The 19,893-nt window shown below is 48.9% G+C and overlaps 1 protein-coding gene across 1 annotated transcript in view; it reads right to left on the reverse strand.

The window, feature by feature from the left end:
- Positions 1 to 13,315: 13,315 nt before the first annotated feature.
- The window catches only part of MRPL40 (mitochondrial ribosomal protein L40), a 39,775-nt gene continuing 33,197 nt past the window's right edge, over positions 13,316 to 19,893 (reverse strand). The window contains exon 4 of the mRNA XM_075341777.1: positions 13,316 to 13,940. Within this exon, the coding sequence (XP_075197892.1) occupies positions 13,628 to 13,940 (313 nt within the window). The 3' untranslated portion in view covers positions 13,316 to 13,627. The remainder of the gene's footprint in view (positions 13,941 to 19,893) is intronic.

Below are 19,893 nucleotides of genomic sequence, written 5' to 3' on the forward strand. Positions count from 1 at the left end.
TGGTCTGACTGCAATCAATCGAAGACGCTGGACGGGGGAAGCAGTGCATATGTATGAAGGATAATGAGCAGCCCCGGAAGTAGTTAGAGCCACGTGCGAGACTATGTAAGTAAATGTGCTTGCTCTAATCCCCCTACCCTTTTCCACCTCCATTTTAAAATGCCAGATTCGGGTCCCCATAGACGGATATGGGGACTGGCGTCCGGCCAGATATCCGGGATCAACTCCAGGCCCGAATCGGGTTTTTTTTTTAAAACGCAATTAGATCTGCCCGATCTCAGGTATCTGCGAGTCCACCCATCACTACTTGTTACACAACGCGTTTCCAGGCTTTGTTACCTTAAGTAGAAGTTATTTTCCCATTTTGGCAATAATTCTTCATTGAAGACCACTTCTTGCAAGACTTCTTCAAACAATAGACAGTTAAGTGTAGCTGGGTTCCACTGGTTGCAGCTGCTACGATCCTAATAGCAAAATTATACATCTTCCGATTTCCAAGGGAACTAAGTATTTATCGTTCATCTGCAGCACTAGTTCCTTGGCCGATGACTGTGATTATGGTCCTCAGCTTTGAATATTTCTTGTTATCCTGTATGCTGAGAAATACAGATAGCTATTTATTATTGTACCTGGAAAGAAGACTAGAGTGGTTCTGTTGAGGGTAAGATTGAGTAACCTGAAATACTTAAAGGCGCTCTCACACATCAGGCTTTTTGCTGGTTTGACGGATGTGGCACATGCCTGTACAGTATGATACAGGACAGTGGCAGCGCCGCAACATCCGGGTCACAGGACAGCATGTAACCGGTGCTTGTTGCGCTGCCACTGTACTGTATACATTGTACTGGCGTGCGCCGCATCTGTCAAACCGGCGAAAAGCCGGATGTGTGAGAGCACCCTAATTCAGCCATTTCATAGACCCAAATATGTAGTTTAGTTGATGTAGCCTAACATATCTATTTATAAATGCTTTTGTTTTCTACTAACACATATATAAATATATTCAGTGAATTTCCTTAATACAAAATGCCAGCATATGTAAGTCAAAGATGACACCTGCATCGTGGATGCCTAAAGTAATAAGGAGATTGAAAACACCCAAAGTTTGGAACAACCAATCCAGTAGAGACGAAGCAAGTTGCTACACGCACCGAGCCTGACCTGCGATATATGATTGGACTATGTTATGTCTACACCCTTTTCTTATCTAGAACTATAAAAGTTTTGTGAACAATAAACGAGCAGAATTCCTTTGGTGTCCGTCATGGAAGGAAGTTCATAACCGATTTAAGTCTGTTATTTCTTCCCGCGTGCACACATGACATTATAATCTGAAAGAGCAGTCAGATCTTGAGAGACCCCTAGTGTCTCCCCTCAACAGTTCGGCTAGCATACTCCACATCACACCAGACCTACTCCTGGGATTACGGTGTGGCATTGTATTAATGTACAGTAGCCGACCCCTCTCGCCTTCATAACAGGTACACTTAACAGTTTGGCGTTACATTGAACTGGTTCTTGAACCAGTGCTATGCCCATTTTTTAGTAGTGTTAAGGGGCTTTACACGCTGCGACATCGCTAATGCGGAGTTGTTGGGGTCACGGAATTTGTGACGCACATCCGGCCGCATTAGCGATGTTGCTGCGTGTGACACCGATGAGCGATTTTGCATCGTTGCAAAAACGTGCAAAATCGCTCATCGGTGACATGGGGGTCCATTCTCGATTATCGTTACTGCAGCAGTAACGATGTAGTTCGTCGCTCCTGCGGCAGCACACATCGGTATGTGTGACGCCGCAGGAACGAGGAAGCTCTCCTTACCTGCCTCCCGGCCGCTATGCGGAAGGAAGGAGGTGGGCGGGATGTTACGTCCCGCTCATCTCCGCCCCTCCGCTGCTATTGGGCGGCCGCTTCGTGACATCGCTGTGACGCCGCACGGACCGCCCCCATAGAAAGGAGGCGGTTCGCCGGTCACAGCGACGTCGCCGGGCAGGTAAGTATGTGTAACGGATCTGGGCGATGTTGTGCGGCACGGGCAGCGATTTGCCCGTGTCGCGCAACAGATGGGGGCGGGTACCCACACTAGCGATATCGGGACCGATATCGCAGTGTGTAAAGTAGCCTTTACTGTGAGCAGCCTGTGGGACCTAAACATGTTACCATGGTCTGAAGCATCTTTGGACTTATTTCTCATTCGTCGGCAATTGCAGAGGGAGCTGCCAGCAGCAGATTTTAGTGATTTATGTGCCCCAAGGCATTCAACAAGCACCTAAGTATGTCTGCGTATGTCTCCATGTAGAACTCATACTTGATACCAAATAAATCAAGGTTTTTTTGAACATTTTGATTCCATTTTTTCAACATTTGCATATCACTAACATGTCTATAGATTCTGTGATTTCCATACCTCCACGACGTTTCCTTCTTGGTGTTACAATTTCAATGCTGAAGAGTGATATAGAGTATATCACAAAATTCAGTACACTCCTCACATTCTGGAAATAGGTTATTATAGCTTTTCATGGGACAACACTGAAGATATGACACTTTGCCTACTTTACATTGCATCAGTGTACGGCTTGTATAACAGTGTAAATTTGGTGTGTCCTCTAAATAACTTCACACAGCCATTAATGTAAAACCCGCTGGCAACAAAAGTGAGTACACCCCGAAGTGAAAATGGCCAATTAGCCATTTTCTCTCCCAGGTGTTATGTGATTCATTAGTGTTACACGGTCTCAGGAATTAAATTTGGTGTTAGGGTATGTGCGCACGTTGCGTTCTGCCGTGACAAATATTCTGCGTTTTGTCACTACATGTGCATTTCAAAACACATCCAAAACACTGCATTTTGAATGCGGAATGGATGAATTTTTGACAGTGCGTTCCCACTCGGATCTGCTATATCCCCATAGAACATGGCTGGCTGTGAGACAGAGCCACGCGATCAGAATGAACTGTGATGAACTTTACCCGACTTCATTGTCATCACACGGCTCTGTCTGTGTGCCGCGGCCTGATTTGCGGTGAAGGACTCACCGGTGACCGCAAATTCCCTGAGTGACTGAAGTGAGCAGCACGATCAGCGGTGCCATCACTCAGGTTACCCGCGGCCAGCTGGAGTCCTCCGCCGAATCACCGCAAATAACCTGAGTTACGGCACCGCTGATCACTGGACTCACTTCAGTCACTCGGGTGACTTGCTGTCACAGTTGGACTCCAGCTATAGCCGCCCACGGGTCACCCGAGTGACTGAAATGAGCTGTGCGATCAGCGGTGCCATCACTTAGGTTACCCGCGGCCACAGCTGTAGTCCTCCACCTGAGACAGTTGGAGAATCCAGCGGTGTCCGCTGGTAACCTGAGTGACGTCATTGCTGACAGTGCGACTCACTTCAGTTGCTGCATGGAGCTCACAGAGAGCGGTCGTGCTCTACGGCCGCTCCTGTCAGCTTTCGATGTAGCAGAGCTGGATGCGTCGTGGGACCTCGTGTGGATTACGTCTGACCTGGAGGGGTGTTTGGGGATTTTAATAAAGTGGTGAAAGAGGGTGATTTTTTTTGTTTTTTTTATTCCAAATAAAGAGAATTTTGTTTACTCACCGTAAATTCTTTTTCTTATAGTTCCATCTTGGGAGTCCAGACCTTGGGTGTATAGCTTCTGCCTCCGGAGGATACACAAAGTACTACACCTAAAAGGTGTAGCTCCTCCCTCTGAGCCTATACACCCCCTGGTGAACCAGTCACAACCAGTTTAGTGCAAAAGCTGAAGGAGAATAGCCACCCACAAGCAGAACAGAGCAAGAGCCGGAACAACCGGAGACTCTGTTCACGCCAACAGCATGTGAAAACACACGGAACAAGGAAATTGCCAACAGGGAGGGTGATGGGTCTCCCAAGACGGAAGTATAAGAAAAAGAATTTATGGTAAGTAAACAAAATTCTCTTTTTCTTTATCGTTCCTTTGGGAGACCCAGACCTTGGGACGTTCCAAAGCAGTCCCTGGGTGGGAAATAAACAAAAAAACTAAGAAGTAGGCAGAAACCTAACTTCACAAATGGGCGACCGCCACCTGAAGGATGGGTCTTCCCAAGCTCGCATCTGCCGAAGCATGAGCATGCACTCGGTAGTGCTTCGAGAAGGTATGCAGGCTAGCCCAAGTGGCAGCCTGACAGACTTGCTGAGCCGTAGCCTGGTGCCGAAAAGCCCAAGAGGCACCGACAGCCCTGGTCGAGTGCGCTTTGATCCCCGGCGGGGGAGGAGCCTGCGAACTTTGGTAGGCGTCCGAAATGGTCGACCTAATCCAACGGGCTAAGGTCGGCTTAGAAGCAGGGAGGCCCTTGCGCCGACCTGTGGTTAGCACAAAAAGAGAGGTACACCGCCTAAGCGCAGCGGTGCGAGACACATAGATCCGGAGAGCACGCACCAGATCTAGAGTATGTAGAGCTTTTTCAAAGCGATGAACAGGGGCCAGACAGAAGGAAGGTAAGGTAATGTCCTGGTTAAGGTGAAAGGTAGAAACCACCTTAGGAAGAAAGTCCGGAGTCGGACGGAGAACCACCTTGTCTTGATGAAAGACTAAAAAGGGTGACTCCGAGGAGAGCGCAGCCAAATCAGAGACTCTCCTGAGAGAAGTTATAGCAACCAGAAAGAAAGGCCACTTTCTGTGAGAGACGATACAAAGAAACCTCCCTAAGGGGCTCAAAGGGGGGTTTCTGCAAGACCGTGAGAACCAAGTTAAGGTCCCAGGGTTCCAAGGGCCGCCGGTAAGGCGGGATGATGTGAGACGCGCCCTGCATGAAGGTGCGGGCCTGAGCCAGCCGAGCTAGACGCAGCTGGAACAGGACTGACGGCCGAAACCTGTCCCTTGAGAGAGTTGAGGGACAGACCTAGCTGCAGACCGGACTGTAGAAAAGACAGAAGGGTCGGCAAGGAGAATGGCCGGTAGAGCGACACCAGGACAGGAAAATTTTCCAAGTCCTGTGATAGATCTTAGCGGACGAAGACTTACGGGCCCGAGTCATAGTGTAGATGACTTCAGGGGGAATACCAGAAGCCATCAAAATCCAGGACTCAAGAGCCACGCCGTCAATTTGAGGGCCGCAGAATTCGGGCGGAAGAACAGACCTTGCGAGAGTAGGTCTGGACGGTCCGGGAGAGGCCACGGCATCTCTACGGACAGTTGGAGCAGGTCCGGATACCAAGCTCGCCTGGGCCAGTCCGGTGCAATGAGGATGACTCGACGACCCTCCATTCTGATCTTGCGCAGGACTCTGGGCAAGAGGGCTAGAGGGGGAAACACGTAGGACAGACGAAACTGGGACCAGTCCTGAACCAGAGCGTCCGCGGCGAAGGCCTGAGGATCGTGGGAGCGAGCCACGTAGACAGGAACCTTGTTGTTGTGACGGGATGCCATTAGGTCCACGTCCGGAGTGCCCCATTTGCGGCAGATCGACTGAAAGACTGACGGGTGCAGGGACCACTCGCCACCGTCCACGGATTGACGGCTGAGATAATCTGCCTCCCAGTTGTCCACGCCTGGGATGTGGACTGCGGATATGGTGGACCTGGAGTCCTCCGCCCACTGAAGAATGCGTTGTACCTCCATCATTGCCAGGCGGCTGCGTGTCCCGCCTTGATGGTTGATGTAGGCAACCGCTGTCGCGTTGTCTGACTGGACTCGAATGTGCCTGCCCGCCAGCAGATGGTGAAATGCTAGGAGAGCTAGAAGTACAGCTCTGATTTCCAGCACATTGATTGAAAGGGCTGACTCGGACGGAGTCCAAGTGCCCTGTGCTCTGTGGTAGAGACATACCGCTCCCCAGCCGGATAGACTGGCATCCGTGGTGAGAATCACCCAGGACGGGGCCAGGAAGGAGCGCCCTTGGGACAGGGAGAGGGGCCGAAGCCACCACTGAAGAGAGCTCTTGGTCTGTGGCGACAGAGCCACTGACTTGTGTAAGGAGGAAGGCCGCTTGTCCCAACAGCAAAGAATGTCCAGCTGCAGGGGGCGCAGATGGAACTGGGCAAAGGGAACAGCCTCCATGGACGCCACCATTTGACCCAGCACCTGCATCAGACGCCTGAGGGTATAACAGCGGGGCCTCAGGAGAGAGCGCACCGCCAACTGGAGTGACAGCTGTTTGTCTAAGGGCTACTTCACAAGTGCCGGCAGAGTCTCGAACTGCATCCCTAGGTATGTGAGACTTTTGGTCGGAGTCAGAGTGGATTAGGGAAGATTGACAAGCCACCCGAATTGGGCTAGAGTGCTGAGAGTGAGCGAGACACTCCGCTGACAGTCTGCGCTGGATGGCGCTTTGACTAGAAGGTCGTCCAGGTAGGGGAGCACTGCCAACCCCTGAAGGTGCAGAACCGCAATCACGGCTGCCATGACCTTGGTGAAAACCCGAGGGGCCGCGGCTAACCCGAAGGGGAGAGCCACGAATTGGAAATGATCGTCTCCTATTGCAAAGCGTAGCCAACGCTGGTGTGAAACCGCAATGGGCACATGCAGATAGGCATCTCTGATGTCGATGGACGCCAGGAAATCCCCTTGGGTCATTGAGGCAATGACTGATCGCAGGGACTCCATGCGAAAGTGCCGCACCCGAACATGCTTGTTGAGAAGCTTGAGATCCAGGACGGGCCTGAAGGTACCGTTCTTTTTGGGAACTAGGAAGAGGTTTGAGTAGAAACCTCTGAACCGTTCCCGGGCGGAAACTGGTACAATTACTCCGTTGGCCTGCAAGGCTGCCACGGCCTGTGAGAAGGCGGCGGCCTTTGAGCAGGGGGGAGTTGAGAGGAAAAAATCTGTTTGGCGGGCTGGAAGAAAATTCTATCCTGTAGCCGTGAGAGATGATATCTCTCACCCACTGATCGGAGACTTGTTGAAACCAAGCGTCGCCAAAGTGGGAGAGCCTGCCACCGACTAAGAACGTTGCTGGAGCGGGCAGAGAGTCACGAGGAGGCTGCCTTAGTGGCAGAACCTCCTGCGGTCTTCTGTGGACGCGCTTTTGAGCGCCAGTTGGATTTCTGGTCCTTAGCTGAGTTAGCGGACGAGGAGGAGGGCTTAGAGGACGACCAGTTGGAGGAACGAAAGGAGCGAAACCTCGACTGAATCCTACCCTGGGCAGGTTTCCTGGTCTTGGTCTGTGGCATGGAAGTACTCTTCCCGCCAGTAGCCTCTTTAATAATTTCATCCAGCTGTTCACCGAACAGCCGGGAACCAGCAAAAGGGAGCCCAGCAAGGTACTTCTTTGAAGAAGCATCTGCCTTCCACTCTCGAAGCCACAAGGTCCTGCGGATAACGAGGGAATTAGCCGAAGCCACCGCAGCGCGGTGAGAAGCCTCCAGCATGGCAGACATGGCATAAGAAGAAAAAGCTGAAGCTTGAGAAGTTAAGGCAACCATCTCGGTCATAGATTCCCTGGTGAGGGAATGCATCTCCTCCAGACTAGCAGAGATGGCTTTGAGGGCCCACACTGCTGCAAAAGTTGGAGAAAACGCGGCCCCCACCGCTTCATACACGGATTTGGCCAGAAGGTCAATCTGACGGTCAGTGGCATCCTTAAGGGAAGTGCCATCAGCCACCGACACAACGGTCCGGGCTGAGAGCCTAGACACCGGAGGGTCTACCTTTGGGGAGTGAGCCCACTCCTTGACCACCTCAGGTGGAAAGGGAAAACGGTCATCAGAACCACGCTTTGGGAAGCGTTTGTCAGGACAGGCCCTGGGTTTGGTCACAGCGGCCTGAAAACTGGAGTGGTTAAAGAACACACTCTTTACTCTCTTAGGCGAGGTAAACTGGTGCTTTTCTGCCAGAGAGGGTTGCTCCTCTGATACTGGCGGATTGAGATCCAGTACAGAATTAATGGAAGCAATCAAGTAACTAAATTCTGAGTCACCCTCGGAAGGATCAATGGGGCACATGGAGTTAGCCTCCTGCAGGAGCAGCCTGAGAGACCACTAGAGCCGAGACCCCAGGACGTGACACCTCCAAGTTAGAGCAGACCTCACAATGTGGATAGGTGCTCGCTTCAGGCAGCGGAAGCTTACATGCAGCACATACAGCATAAAGCTTTGGAGCCTTGCTCCTTGTGTGAGACATGCTGCCTGAGTGGGGGGAAACAGCTTCTATAAAGGGAATGAATCCCAGGGAGAATATAGCAGAGGTCCACAACCGGAGACCGGCTGTGGCTTACCAGACCGCTGGAAGCGGTGTTGTGTGCCCTCCAGATCCCGAAGCCCGGACCCCCAATGCACAGCACCTCAGCAGGGATGCAGAGTGCAGGACGGGCCAGAACAGAGTGAAACCTGCCCAAGAAAATGGTCGCCGGAGCGAAGAGAAGGGGCGGAACCTTGGGCGTCCCTGTAGGACGTCCCTGTAGGAAGGGCGGAATCTGGAGGGCCATAGAGGCCTGCAGGGGGGGAGTCGCACACAAGCAGTGAGGAGGGTCCCTCCCCTGTGCAGGACGGCCACCGGGAGTGACATGCGAGGGCCGGTAACAGAAACTAGGCCTCCGGCGAAGCCGGGGCCTAAATTTAAGCAGCGAGGCGCGCAGGCACTATCGGCGCGGTTCTCGAGCGAAAAGCCAGAGGACCGGCCGGAAATGCTAAAAAACACAGTAAACACACTCTCCCCCCACAATAAATGACAGGGACCCCCAACATATGAACGTCTCAAGGTACTTAGCTGCTGAGACGCAGGGCTAGGTCCCTGGGGGTGAGTGCTCCGGTCCAGCAGGGTCCTCAAGGGGCTGTGGCCAGAGACCGGTCTCCTGCCAGGCATGGAGACCGTGCTGGGTCCCACTTCAATCCAGAGCCCAGGAGGGATGGTGAAGGAGCACAGCATGTAAGGATCCAGCCTTGGAAATCAACCTTACAACACCACCGACACAGTGGGGTGAGAAGGGACATGCCGGGAGTCCAGACGTGGACCCACATTTCTTCAATCTTCTTCCAAAAAAAGGAAAAAAAAGGAAAAAATCATATGAGAACGCATGTGTGGATGTATGCCTCCTGAACACAAAGCGAAAAACTGGTTGTGACTGGTTCACCTGGGGGTGTATAGGCTCAGAGGGAGGAGCTACACCTTTTAGGTGTAGTACTTTGTGTGTCCTCCGGAGGCAGAAGCTATACACCCAAGGTCTGGGTCTCCCAAAGCAACGATAAAGAAAAAGGAATTTTTGGGTGTATGTGTTTATTTTCTATAACTTACAGATTAATCATGGGGGGTGTCTCAGACACCTGCCATGATTAACCTAGGACTTAGTGGCGGCTATGGCCTGCCATTAACTCTTTAATACCCCGATTGCCACCGCACCAGGGCAATTAGGGATGAGCCGGGTAGAGTCCCAGGACTGTTGCATCTACTGGATGCTACAATTCCAGGCGGCTGCTGGCTGATATTTTTAGGCTGTGGAGCTCCCCATAACGTGGGGCTCCCCATCCTGAAAATACCAGCCTTCAGTCATGTGGCTTTACCTTGGCTGGTATTAAAATTGGGGAGGGGAGGGATCCACATGCTTGGTTTTTTTTTTTTTTAAATCATCTATTTTACTTCACGATATAGACCCGCTCACCGGCGGCTGTGATTGGTTGCAGGGAGACAGCTGTCACAGAGTGGGGTGTGTCTGAATGCAACCAATCATAGGCCAGGTGGGCGGGGGAAGCAGTTAATACGAGATGGAATAATGAGCGACCGGAATTTTCAAAAGCAGGAGAAGCCGCTGGAGCAGTGTGACAGCCGTGCAGCGCTGCACTGGTGATCGGTGAGTATGAAAGAGAGAGGGAGAGACAGACCGACCAACTGACAGAGAGACATCGACAGCGAGAAAGAGACCGACCGTCAGACAGAGAGGGAGAGACTGACAGACAGAGAGAGAGATACCGACAGACAGAGAGAGAGAGAGAGACACATCGATTCATTGGGTGGAAAATACATCCAAAACGCACAAAATAAGTGACATGTTGCTTTTTAGAACGCATCGATTTTGTAAAAAATTTGGCATCCAAAACGCTGCGTTTTAAAACGCAACCTGCGCATGGAATTTGCTTAATGGTCATAGACTTTGCTGGGGATACAGAACATATGCGTTTACGCTGCAGTTTAAACCGCTGCGTAAACGCATTAAAAAAAGCAACATGCGCACACAGACTTATAGCTCACACACTCTCTTAGGCTATATGCGCACGCTGCGTATTTGGTCGCAGACTTTTCTGCAGCAAATCTGCGTCTCCTGTGAGAAAAAAAAAGAGTTTTTTTCATGCGTTTCCTATGCATTCTGGGGTGAAGAAACACTGAAAGAATTGATTTGCTTCAGATTTATTCTGCACCAAATCTGCAAGGGGAAAAAAAAAGCAACATGTGCACAAAACTTCAGGATTCCCATTGACTTTGCTGGTATGAGGATTTGCATGCAGTTTTGTGACAAAACCACTAATAAAAGAAAGCATAAAAACGCACATAGTCTTATATTAGTCACTAGAAGTTCAACATGGCACCTCATGGCAAAGACTTCTCGGAGCATCTGAGAAAAAAAAATTCTTGCTCTATATAAAGATGATCGAGGCTATAAGATTCACATCACTCTGAAACTGAGCTGCAGCATGGTAACCAAGACCAAACAGCAGGTTAACAAGCCAGGTGCCAATCAGAACAGGCCTCCCCATGGTCAACCAAAATTGATTGCACGTGCTCAGTGTCATATTCAGAGGATGTCTTCTCAAAATAGACATGAGTGCTCCCAGCATTGCTGCAGAGGATAAAGGGGCGGGGCAGCCTGTCAGTGCTCCAACCATACGCTGCACACTGCAGAAGGAAGCCTCTTCTAAAGATGATTCACAAGAGAGCCCACAAACAGATTACTGTAGACAAGCAGACTAGGGACATGGATCAGTGGAACGCTGGAGCGCTATCCTGTGGTCTGATCAGATAAACTTATTTGTTTCAGATGGGGTCAAGTATGCGTGGCAGCAACCAGGAGAGGAGTACAAAGACAAGTGCCTACAGTCAAGCATGGTGGTAGGATTGTCATGGTTTTGGGCTGCATGAGTGCTGCTGGCTGTGGGGAGATACAGTTCATTGAGGGAACCATGTATGCCAACATATACGTACTGAAGCAGAGCATGATCCCCTCCCTTCAGAAACTGGATCGCAGGGAAATATTCCCAAGACAGTGCTTCAGTAAAATGGTGGACAGATAAAATATTGACACTTTTTGCACAATATGCCTGTTTTCTCTTCGAGTATGCGCACACGATGAGGACCTGCTGCATCCTGGACACGACGGGTCCTGACCTGCGGGGCCACAAGTCTCCTCTGCAGGAGACCGCAGTTGTTCATGCCCACAATCCGGACTCAGGCAGTTGTGGTCTCTCACTGTGCTCTCCCTGAGAAGAACGCTGGCGTCTACACAGCAAAGAATTGACATGCTGCAGCTCAGGAAACCACACAGCAGGTCAGCAGGTTAGTTTTCACTGCGGGAAGAATGAACAGTGGGCATGGGATTTTTAGAAATCCTATCCACTGTGCTTGTACTGTACAATGCAGTGTTTTGGGCGCAGCTGACACACGCTGTGAACCATAATTGTGGGAACGCAGCCTTAGGGGTGTACTCACTTTTGCTGCCAGCAGTCAGACTTTACTTAGTCCATGACCAGAGAGGAGAGGACTCGTTGAAGTTGAGTTTGGTGGGTTCAGCCGGACTTTAGATAAAGCTCAGTTTGGGATGCAGACTTGACGTGAACCCCAATGGAAGTCACAAATTGGGCAATTTGGGTTTCCGCCCACATGCAGACAAGAAAAAAACAGGTCACTTCCAGGGGCAGATGGGTTGAGGTTTTTTTTTTGGTTTACACGTCAGATCATGTTGTTACCCCAAGTGAGAGTCGTTCAAACCCTGCAAGTGGTTCACACTGGGCTGAGCACCGAGTGTACCCGAGCACAGCAATGCTCACACGGTGGTTTGCATACATAAAGCACTCGAATCATTTATTTTTTTTCTAAAGTCTGTGTTTTGTAAGAACACCAAACCTCAGCTTCACTAATCTCTATCCATGACTTGACAGGCTGCTATATGAATTACGTGAGGGGGACTACTTTATTACGTTATTGGAGAACCCCTTTAAGTAGGTGCCTCTGTGCTAAGTTGTAGACTGAAAATAGTTTAGCTATATTTTAACTAAGAACTATGGATAAAATGTAACCACTACATGTAAAATGCTTCTCTTGCTGATAAGAAAATAAAAATTGGCTAACAATACCTACCAACCATCCCAAATCCACCGGCACATTCCTAGATTTAGGAACCTGATTGAAACTGTATCCCAGTCTTCAGGATTCAGATACAGTTTAACAAAGTGGTGAAGCAAAGCATGGCGCGTACTTACCAATGTGTGATTGGGTACGGGAGAGGTATCAGCTGTGAGGGCACCGTTGAAACATTAAAGGGGTATTCCCATCTCCAAAAACCTATGCCAATATGTAGTAGGTGTAATAATAATATTTAGCAAATACCTCCATATTAAAATCTTCTGATTCACTATGTCACATACCTCATGTACAGGGCATTGCAGGACCTTGGGTATCCATGGTTACGACCCTTAGCAACTGTCACTATATGCATTCTCTGTACTATCCCATTCCTGCAATTTACAGACTAAAGGGTGCTTTACACGCTGCGACATCGCTAGCGATCTCGTTAGTGATGTGACATGCCAGATCGCAGATGCTATCTGCCGAGATCGCACATGTGACCGGCGCTATAAAACGACCTATGTGCGATCTCGGCATATCGCATCTGTGATCTGGCGTGTCACATCGCTAGCGATGTCGCAGCGTGTAAAGCACCCTTGAGGTAACTGATCCAGCATCAATCTGTTGGCAAAAAAAAAAAGTTGCGCAAACACAACCTTTGTGTCCATTTTCAAAAAAAAAAAAAAAAAATAGATTTTTGCAGGATTCGTTTTTGTTTTTTTTTTTTTTTTTTTTAATATGGAAGCCTATTGAAAAACGGATCCGTTAACAGACTGCTATTTAGCCATCAGTTTTTCTTTCATTTATAAAGAATCCATTTGAAAGCGATCCAGTAATCAGTTAATGGATCGGCTTTCCATACACTCTAATGTGAAAAAAACAACAAAAAAACAAAACAAAAAAGGAATTCTGCAAAAATCTATTTTTGCCAAACGGACAAAAAAAAATAAAAAAAAAAGTTATGTTTGCACAATGGATTTTTTTTGCCAATGGATTGCTGCTGGATCCATTCTAAAGAATGATTACCGGCCGGACATGTGAACATAGCCTTACCCAGAGATTGAGATCTATATATTTATTATATAAACACACACACTTTTTTTTCTGGAGGGGCAAAATTAAAAGGTGTTGTCCAAGATTAGAAAAACATGGCTACTGTTCCAGAAGGAACGCAGCCATGTATCACATTGAAAAGTTTATAGTACATGTATGTTCATCATAGTAACTTTAACAGATTTTATTTGTAGAACTAATGTGGACACTTTTACATTAAAATAGGCAGAAAACTCAAATGTCCAATGTTCCAGTTTTCCACTTAGAAAAGTGTCAAAATTTACAATTAGTAAAGAACAGTCAGACCACACCGGATCCTTCATTGCTGGGTGTACACCTTGGTTATATCATTGTACTTCCCATCAGGCGGATTGTATTTGGAGATTGGGGGAGTATTACATGGTCCAGTATTTTCCATAGGTAACATTCCTGTATCACAACGGATAGCGGCATTGTAGAGCTCCTCTGACTCCAGGCGCAATTCTTCCAGAGCTTTCCTTTGAGATTCTAAGAGACACGCAATCCCCTTTTGTTCTTCATCATGTTCTTGCTGCTTACTCCAGGACCATTTTTTAATAAGTAAAGCCCGTCGTTCTTGTTCTTCTTCAGCAAGCTGTGGTAGTTTACGAATTCTATAAATAAAAGAAAAATATAGTTTTGGATGATTTCCTCAGTGTACACACAACATTGTTTGTTATAAATGACTTAAAGAAGTGGTTCACCCATATTTATTATTTGCTAGATCGATATTATGTTAAGAAACAATGTTTCTCTCAAATACCTTATGTTGGCAATAGTGCCTGTGAGAGATGCTATTGCAGTCCACTCTTCCCCATCGCTTGACCCCCGTGCTTCATTACCTCGGGGATCCGATGATGTCACGTCAACTTCCTGATCACCTGACATTACTGTGGCTGGCCCCAGTCTTCCTGAGTCACTGGGCGGTGTTTCACCACTAGTCAAAACCCAGCGTATCTCCTGCTTGCAGTGCTCTACAGTGAAGGGGGGGGGAGCAGGGAGATGCTGGGCTGTGCTGAGCCATGAAACACCGCCCACAGGCAATCACTCACGGGGACTGGGGCCGGCCGCGGTTTTGTCAGGTCAGCAGGAAGTTGACGTGACATCACCGGATCCCAGAGGTCACGGAGCCCGGGAACAGCAGTCCGCAACAGCGTCACTCACAGGCCCTATTGCCAACATAAGTTATTTGAGAGAAACATTGTTTCTCAACATAATATCGATCTAGCAACTAATAAATATGGGTGAACCACCCCTTTAAATGACAAAATGTATAATTGGTAGAGGAAGGTTGAACTAGATGGACCTAGGTCTTTTTTCAATGTATGTAAATACTAACTATATAAACTGTTCCATTATCTGTAGCTTTAGTTTATTGAATGTGTTGCATATAATTCATTCTTATCACAGTTTAAATAAAATCACAATATAAAGAACAGATTACCGTATTTAAAATTTTAAATACCGGAAAATCTCTCATCTCTCAAAGGCTTCATTTTAGGACACAGGAAACCATGGGGTGTATGCTGCTGCCGCCACTAGGAGAATGACACTAGGCAATAAAAAAAAGTTAGCTCCTTCTCAGCAAGACCAACTGGAGTCAAGGTGATCAGTTAGTATGAAAGCAGTAGGAGAAGCAACTTAAATAAAATACAAACTAGCCCAACAGAGGTATTTAAAATGGCAGGTGCTGTGTCCCCCAATGGATGCTCAGACAAAGAGATTTTATGGGGAGTACTCAAAAATCTTAATTTGTTTATCGCTTTATTGGGGGACACAGGAAACCATGGGAAGTCCCAAAGCAGTCCCCAAGGGTGGTAAGAGTAAGGGGATGCAAATGCAAGATCAGAGGCATACATTTCTGGTCAGAAACCAGCCACTGTAATATGCAAAACCTTTCTGTCCAGGCCCGAAACCGTCAGGGTAAGGTGAATAATCTGTGGAACCTGGAAAATGATAAACAGGTAACTAGAAGCAGCCTAGAAAGTTGACAATCGAGGCCTGAAAACGAATGGTGCAGGAGGCCCCAGACACAGGTGAAAGGAGCAGGAACGACAGATGGCCAATTATGTCCAGACTAACAGAGCATTATGATGACTCTCCAGATCATAAACTGCAAATCTGAGCAAGTGAGGAAACTTTCCTAGACATATAGGGGTATTGAGATGCACCCTGACAAGCTACAATATATGTAAGAAAGGTCAGGTGCACGAGTAGGAGATCGGAACAAGAGAAGAAAGGTGACAAGAAGAGGAAACGAATTCAGAAACACTAAGACCAGATGAAGGTCAGGGAGGAAGGGTGATGACATAGGGCTGGCAGCTCGGAGACTGGTTCATGGAAGTGATCATCACTGGAAAGAATTTTCTGGGAAACAAGGAAGTATGACTAAGGCTAGGTTCACATTTCCGTTGTTTTGCATCAGTCACATGCGTTGCTTGACGCTTGTGACTGATGCATTGTACAACGGATGACAAGAATTAGAATTCATTGTCGGACTCCGTTGTAAAAGAGAGCGATCAGCTGATCGATCACAATAGTCGGCGGGCTTTTGAGAGCGAACAGATCTCGTGGTGGCCGGCTAATGAGAGCGATCAGCTGATCTCCCAGCGGTCGGCTAATGAGAGCGATCAGCTGGTCTCCCGGCGGCCGGCCAATGAGAGCGATCAGCCAATCGCTCACAACAGCCGGCCACTGGGTGATCAGTCGATCGCTCACAGCAGCAGGCCGACAGGTGATCAGCTGATCGTTCGACTGCCGAGAAAGTGTGCAGGGGGCGGAGTGGGTGGAGCCGAGCGGGGCCATGGCGCTGAGGACGTCAGTGCCGGGGACTGCATGGCTGGGGACAGGTGTGTGTGTGTGTGTGTGTGTACACATGCCGAGTGCAGGAGGGGGCGGAGCCGAGCGGGGAAGTGTCGGGCTCCCTGCACACGTGGTCAGGGTAAATATCGGTTAACTAAGCAAAGCACTTTCCTTGGTTACCCGAATTTTACCTTGGTTACCAGCGTACACCGCTTAGCGCTGACTCCTTGCACACGTAGCCAGGGTAAATATCGGGTAACTAAGCAAAGCGCATTGCTTAGTAAACGGATGTGTACCCTGGTTACGTGTGCAGGGAGCCAGAGAGAGCATGCGCAGCGATATCCTACAGATTGCACTGCTCAAAAAAACGTTATAAGCTGCGTTCCTGCCGCCCGGCGGTCAGTCGTTCCATGACTGATCAGTCGGGCGGAGGATGCAACGCAGCATCATCAGTCACAATCCGCCGCTCATACAAGTCTATGGGAACAACAGAATCCGCCAAACGGATTCCGTTGTTTACCAGAGCCGCGGATTATGACTGATACAAATTGCCGGAAATGTGAACCTAGCCTTAAATTATACAAATAGGGAGCACTGAAGGGTGGCAACACCCGACCCGATGCTAGGGATCAACAAGAAGCCACTTAAGATTTACCAAGAGTGTGTACCTCACAGGAAATCTGAAATGAAGAATGGGAAACTAGTTTCCTTGAAAGCAAGGTAGAAACTTGACCTTAGAAACAAATTAGACTCAAGGACCAACAACAAGATGGCCAAGATGATGAAAAAGAAGATCAGAGAATTTTCTCGCTGAAATGACAATCAAAGACCTGATCAGAGGAACCAAAGGCATGAGCGCTGTGGTCCACGAGCGAGGTCATGTAACTGAGAAAAGTAAAATTCCGATGGAGCAAGAAGGATAGATCTGAAAAACAGATATGGGAGTTTGCATGAGGAGTCTGCAAGAAGGAAGACAACCTCCGCGAGAGGACTATCTCCGAGGCCTGAAACCTGAGGGACTAGAAGATAACAGGAGAGCATCCTGGAAGTCATCGAATCGAGGTTGGGCGCGTTCTGCTGAAAACTACTATGGACTAAAGCAGTCTGATGAGAAAGGCCTTCAACAGGAGAGGGGTTTTCTCAAGTAGGAAGTCGCAGGTTCAGAGCTTACTCAGGGCATGTAAACAGTTGAAAAAACACAGGTAGACCTTGTACAGTCCATGACAAGATACCTCTGCAGAGATCGAATGTAGCAAGGTTCAACCTCTGAGAAAGATGAGAGGCGCAGTTTAAACATAGTAAATGCAGAAGGAGGCTCGAAGAGAATCCTGGCAATAAGGAGAGGCAAATGAATGGCTCTGAGTTTCAGATGAAGTAAGAGAAGGCATATCAAGCCCACCAGCAATCCTGAACTGTGTGACACTGAACCAAACTGAGGATGGGGGGGAAGGAGGGCATCTCATCTGAATTTTCGATCTGGAAGGAACTTTAGCGAAGAATGAGAGTAGAACATCGCCACCAGGTCAACAATAAGAGACTGGGAAGAAGACTGATATATAGTGTCTTTCAAAAATATTCACCCTTTGGTTTTTACTGATTTTGTTACAAAAATATATAAACACAGGTTGTAATGTAAGTCGAATTGTGTGTGATACATCAGCACTAAATAGTGTAAGTTGGGGAAATGAAATGAGAACAAATAGGCAAAAATTAAGTTTCTGGGATAAAAAAAGATAAAAAAAAGAGAATTTTGTTACTTACCGTAAATTCTTTTTCTTATAGTTCCGACATGGGAGACCCAGACCATGGGTGTATAGCTTCTGCCTCCGGAGGACACACAAAGTACTACACTAAAAAGTGTAGCTCCTCCCTCCTAGCATATACACCCCCTCGTAGCCAGTCCTAGCCAGTTTAGTGCAAAAGCTGAAGGAGGACATCCACCCACAAGTAGAGATAGAGCAAAACCCGGAACAACCGGAAGCTCTGTCTACAACAACAGCCGGTGAAAACACACGGACCAAGAGAACTGCCAACAGGCAATAGGGAGGGTGCTGGGTCTCCCATGTCGGAACTATAAGAAAAAGAATTTACGGTAAGTAACAAAATTCTCTTTTTCTTCATCGTTCCTTATGGGAGACCCAGACCATGGGACGTTCCAAAGCAGTCCATGGGTGGGAATAAACAGAAAAACTGAGAAGTAGGCGAAACCTAACTTCACAAATGGGCGACAGCCGCCTGAAGGATGCGTCTGCCCAAGCTCGCATCTGCCGAAGCATGAGCATGCACTTGGTAGTGCTTCGAAAAGGTATGCAGACTAGTCCAAGTGGCAGTCTGACAGACCTGCTGAGCCGTAGCCTAGTGCCTGAAAGCCCAAGAGGCACCGATAGCTCTGGTCAAGTGTGCCTTGATCCCCGGCGGGAGAGGCACTTGAGTACATTGGTAGGTATCGGAAATGGCCGACCTAATCCAACGAGCTAGGTTCGGCTTAGATGCCGAGAGGCCCTTACGCTGACCAGTGGTCAGCACAAAAAGAGGTGCACCACCTAAGAACAGCGGTGCGAGACACATAGATCCGGAGCGCCCGCACCAGATCCAGAGTATGCAACGCCTTTTCAAAGCGCTGAACAGGAGCCGGACAAAAGGAAGGCAGAGAAATGTCCCGGTTAAGGTGGAAGCAGCAACCACCTTAGGGAGAAAGTCCGGAGTCGGACGGAGAACCACCTTGTCTTGATGAAAGACCAAAAAAATGGGTAACTCCGAAGAGAGTGCAGCCAAAACAGAGACTCTCTTGAGGGAAGTTATGGCCACTAGAAAGACGAGACAAAGAAACCTCCCTAAGAGGCTCAAAGGGGGGTTTCCGGAAGCCGTGAGGACCGGATTAAGGTCCCAGGGCTCCAAAGGCCGCTGGTAAGGCGGAATGATGTGAGATGCGCCCTGCATGAAGGAGCGCACCTGAGCCAGCCGGGCGATACGCCGCTGGAACAACACTGACAGAGCCGAGACCTGTCCCTTGATGGAATTGAGGGATAGTCCTAGCTGCAGACCGGACTGTAGAAGGGACAGGAGGGTCGGCAAGGAAAAAGAGGCCAAAGGATATTTCCGAGCCCGCGTCATAGTGGAGATGACTTCAGGAGGGATACCAGAAGTCGTCAAGGTCCAGGACTCAAAAGCCACGCCGTCAATCTGAGAGCCGCAGGATTCTGGCGGAAAGACTGACCTTGTGAGAGAAGGTCTGGACAGTCCGGGAGATGCCATGGCACCTCTACGGACAGAAGGAGCAGGTCAGGGTACCAAGCTCGCCTGGGTCAGTCTGGAGCAATGAGAATGACTCGACGGCCCTCCAATCTGATCTTGCGCAGGACTCTGGGCAAGAGCTAGAGGGTGAAACACGTAAGACAGACGAAGCTGGGCCCAATCTTGAACCAGTGCGTCTGCTGCAAAAGCCTGAGGATCGTGGAGCGAAGATCCACGTCCGGAGAGCCCTACTTGCGGCAGATTGACCGAAACACTGCCGGATGCAGAGCCCACTCGCCGCTGTCCACGGTTTGACGGCTGAGATAATCTGCCTCCCAGTTTTCCACGTCTGGGATGTGGACTGCGGATATGGTGGACTAGGAGTCCTCCGTCCACTGAAGGATGCGTTGAACCTCCAACATTGCCAGGCGGCAGAGTGTCCCGCCCTGGTGGTTGATGTAGGCAAACGCTGTCGCGTTGTCTGACTGGACTCGAATGTGCCTGGCCGCCAACAGATGTTGAAAGGCTAAG

The sequence above is a fragment of the Anomaloglossus baeobatrachus genome, chromosome 1 (genome assembly GCF_048569485.1).
Source record: "Anomaloglossus baeobatrachus isolate aAnoBae1 chromosome 1, aAnoBae1.hap1, whole genome shotgun sequence".
NCBI classification, from domain to species: domain Eukaryota; kingdom Metazoa; phylum Chordata; class Amphibia; order Anura; family Aromobatidae; genus Anomaloglossus; species Anomaloglossus baeobatrachus.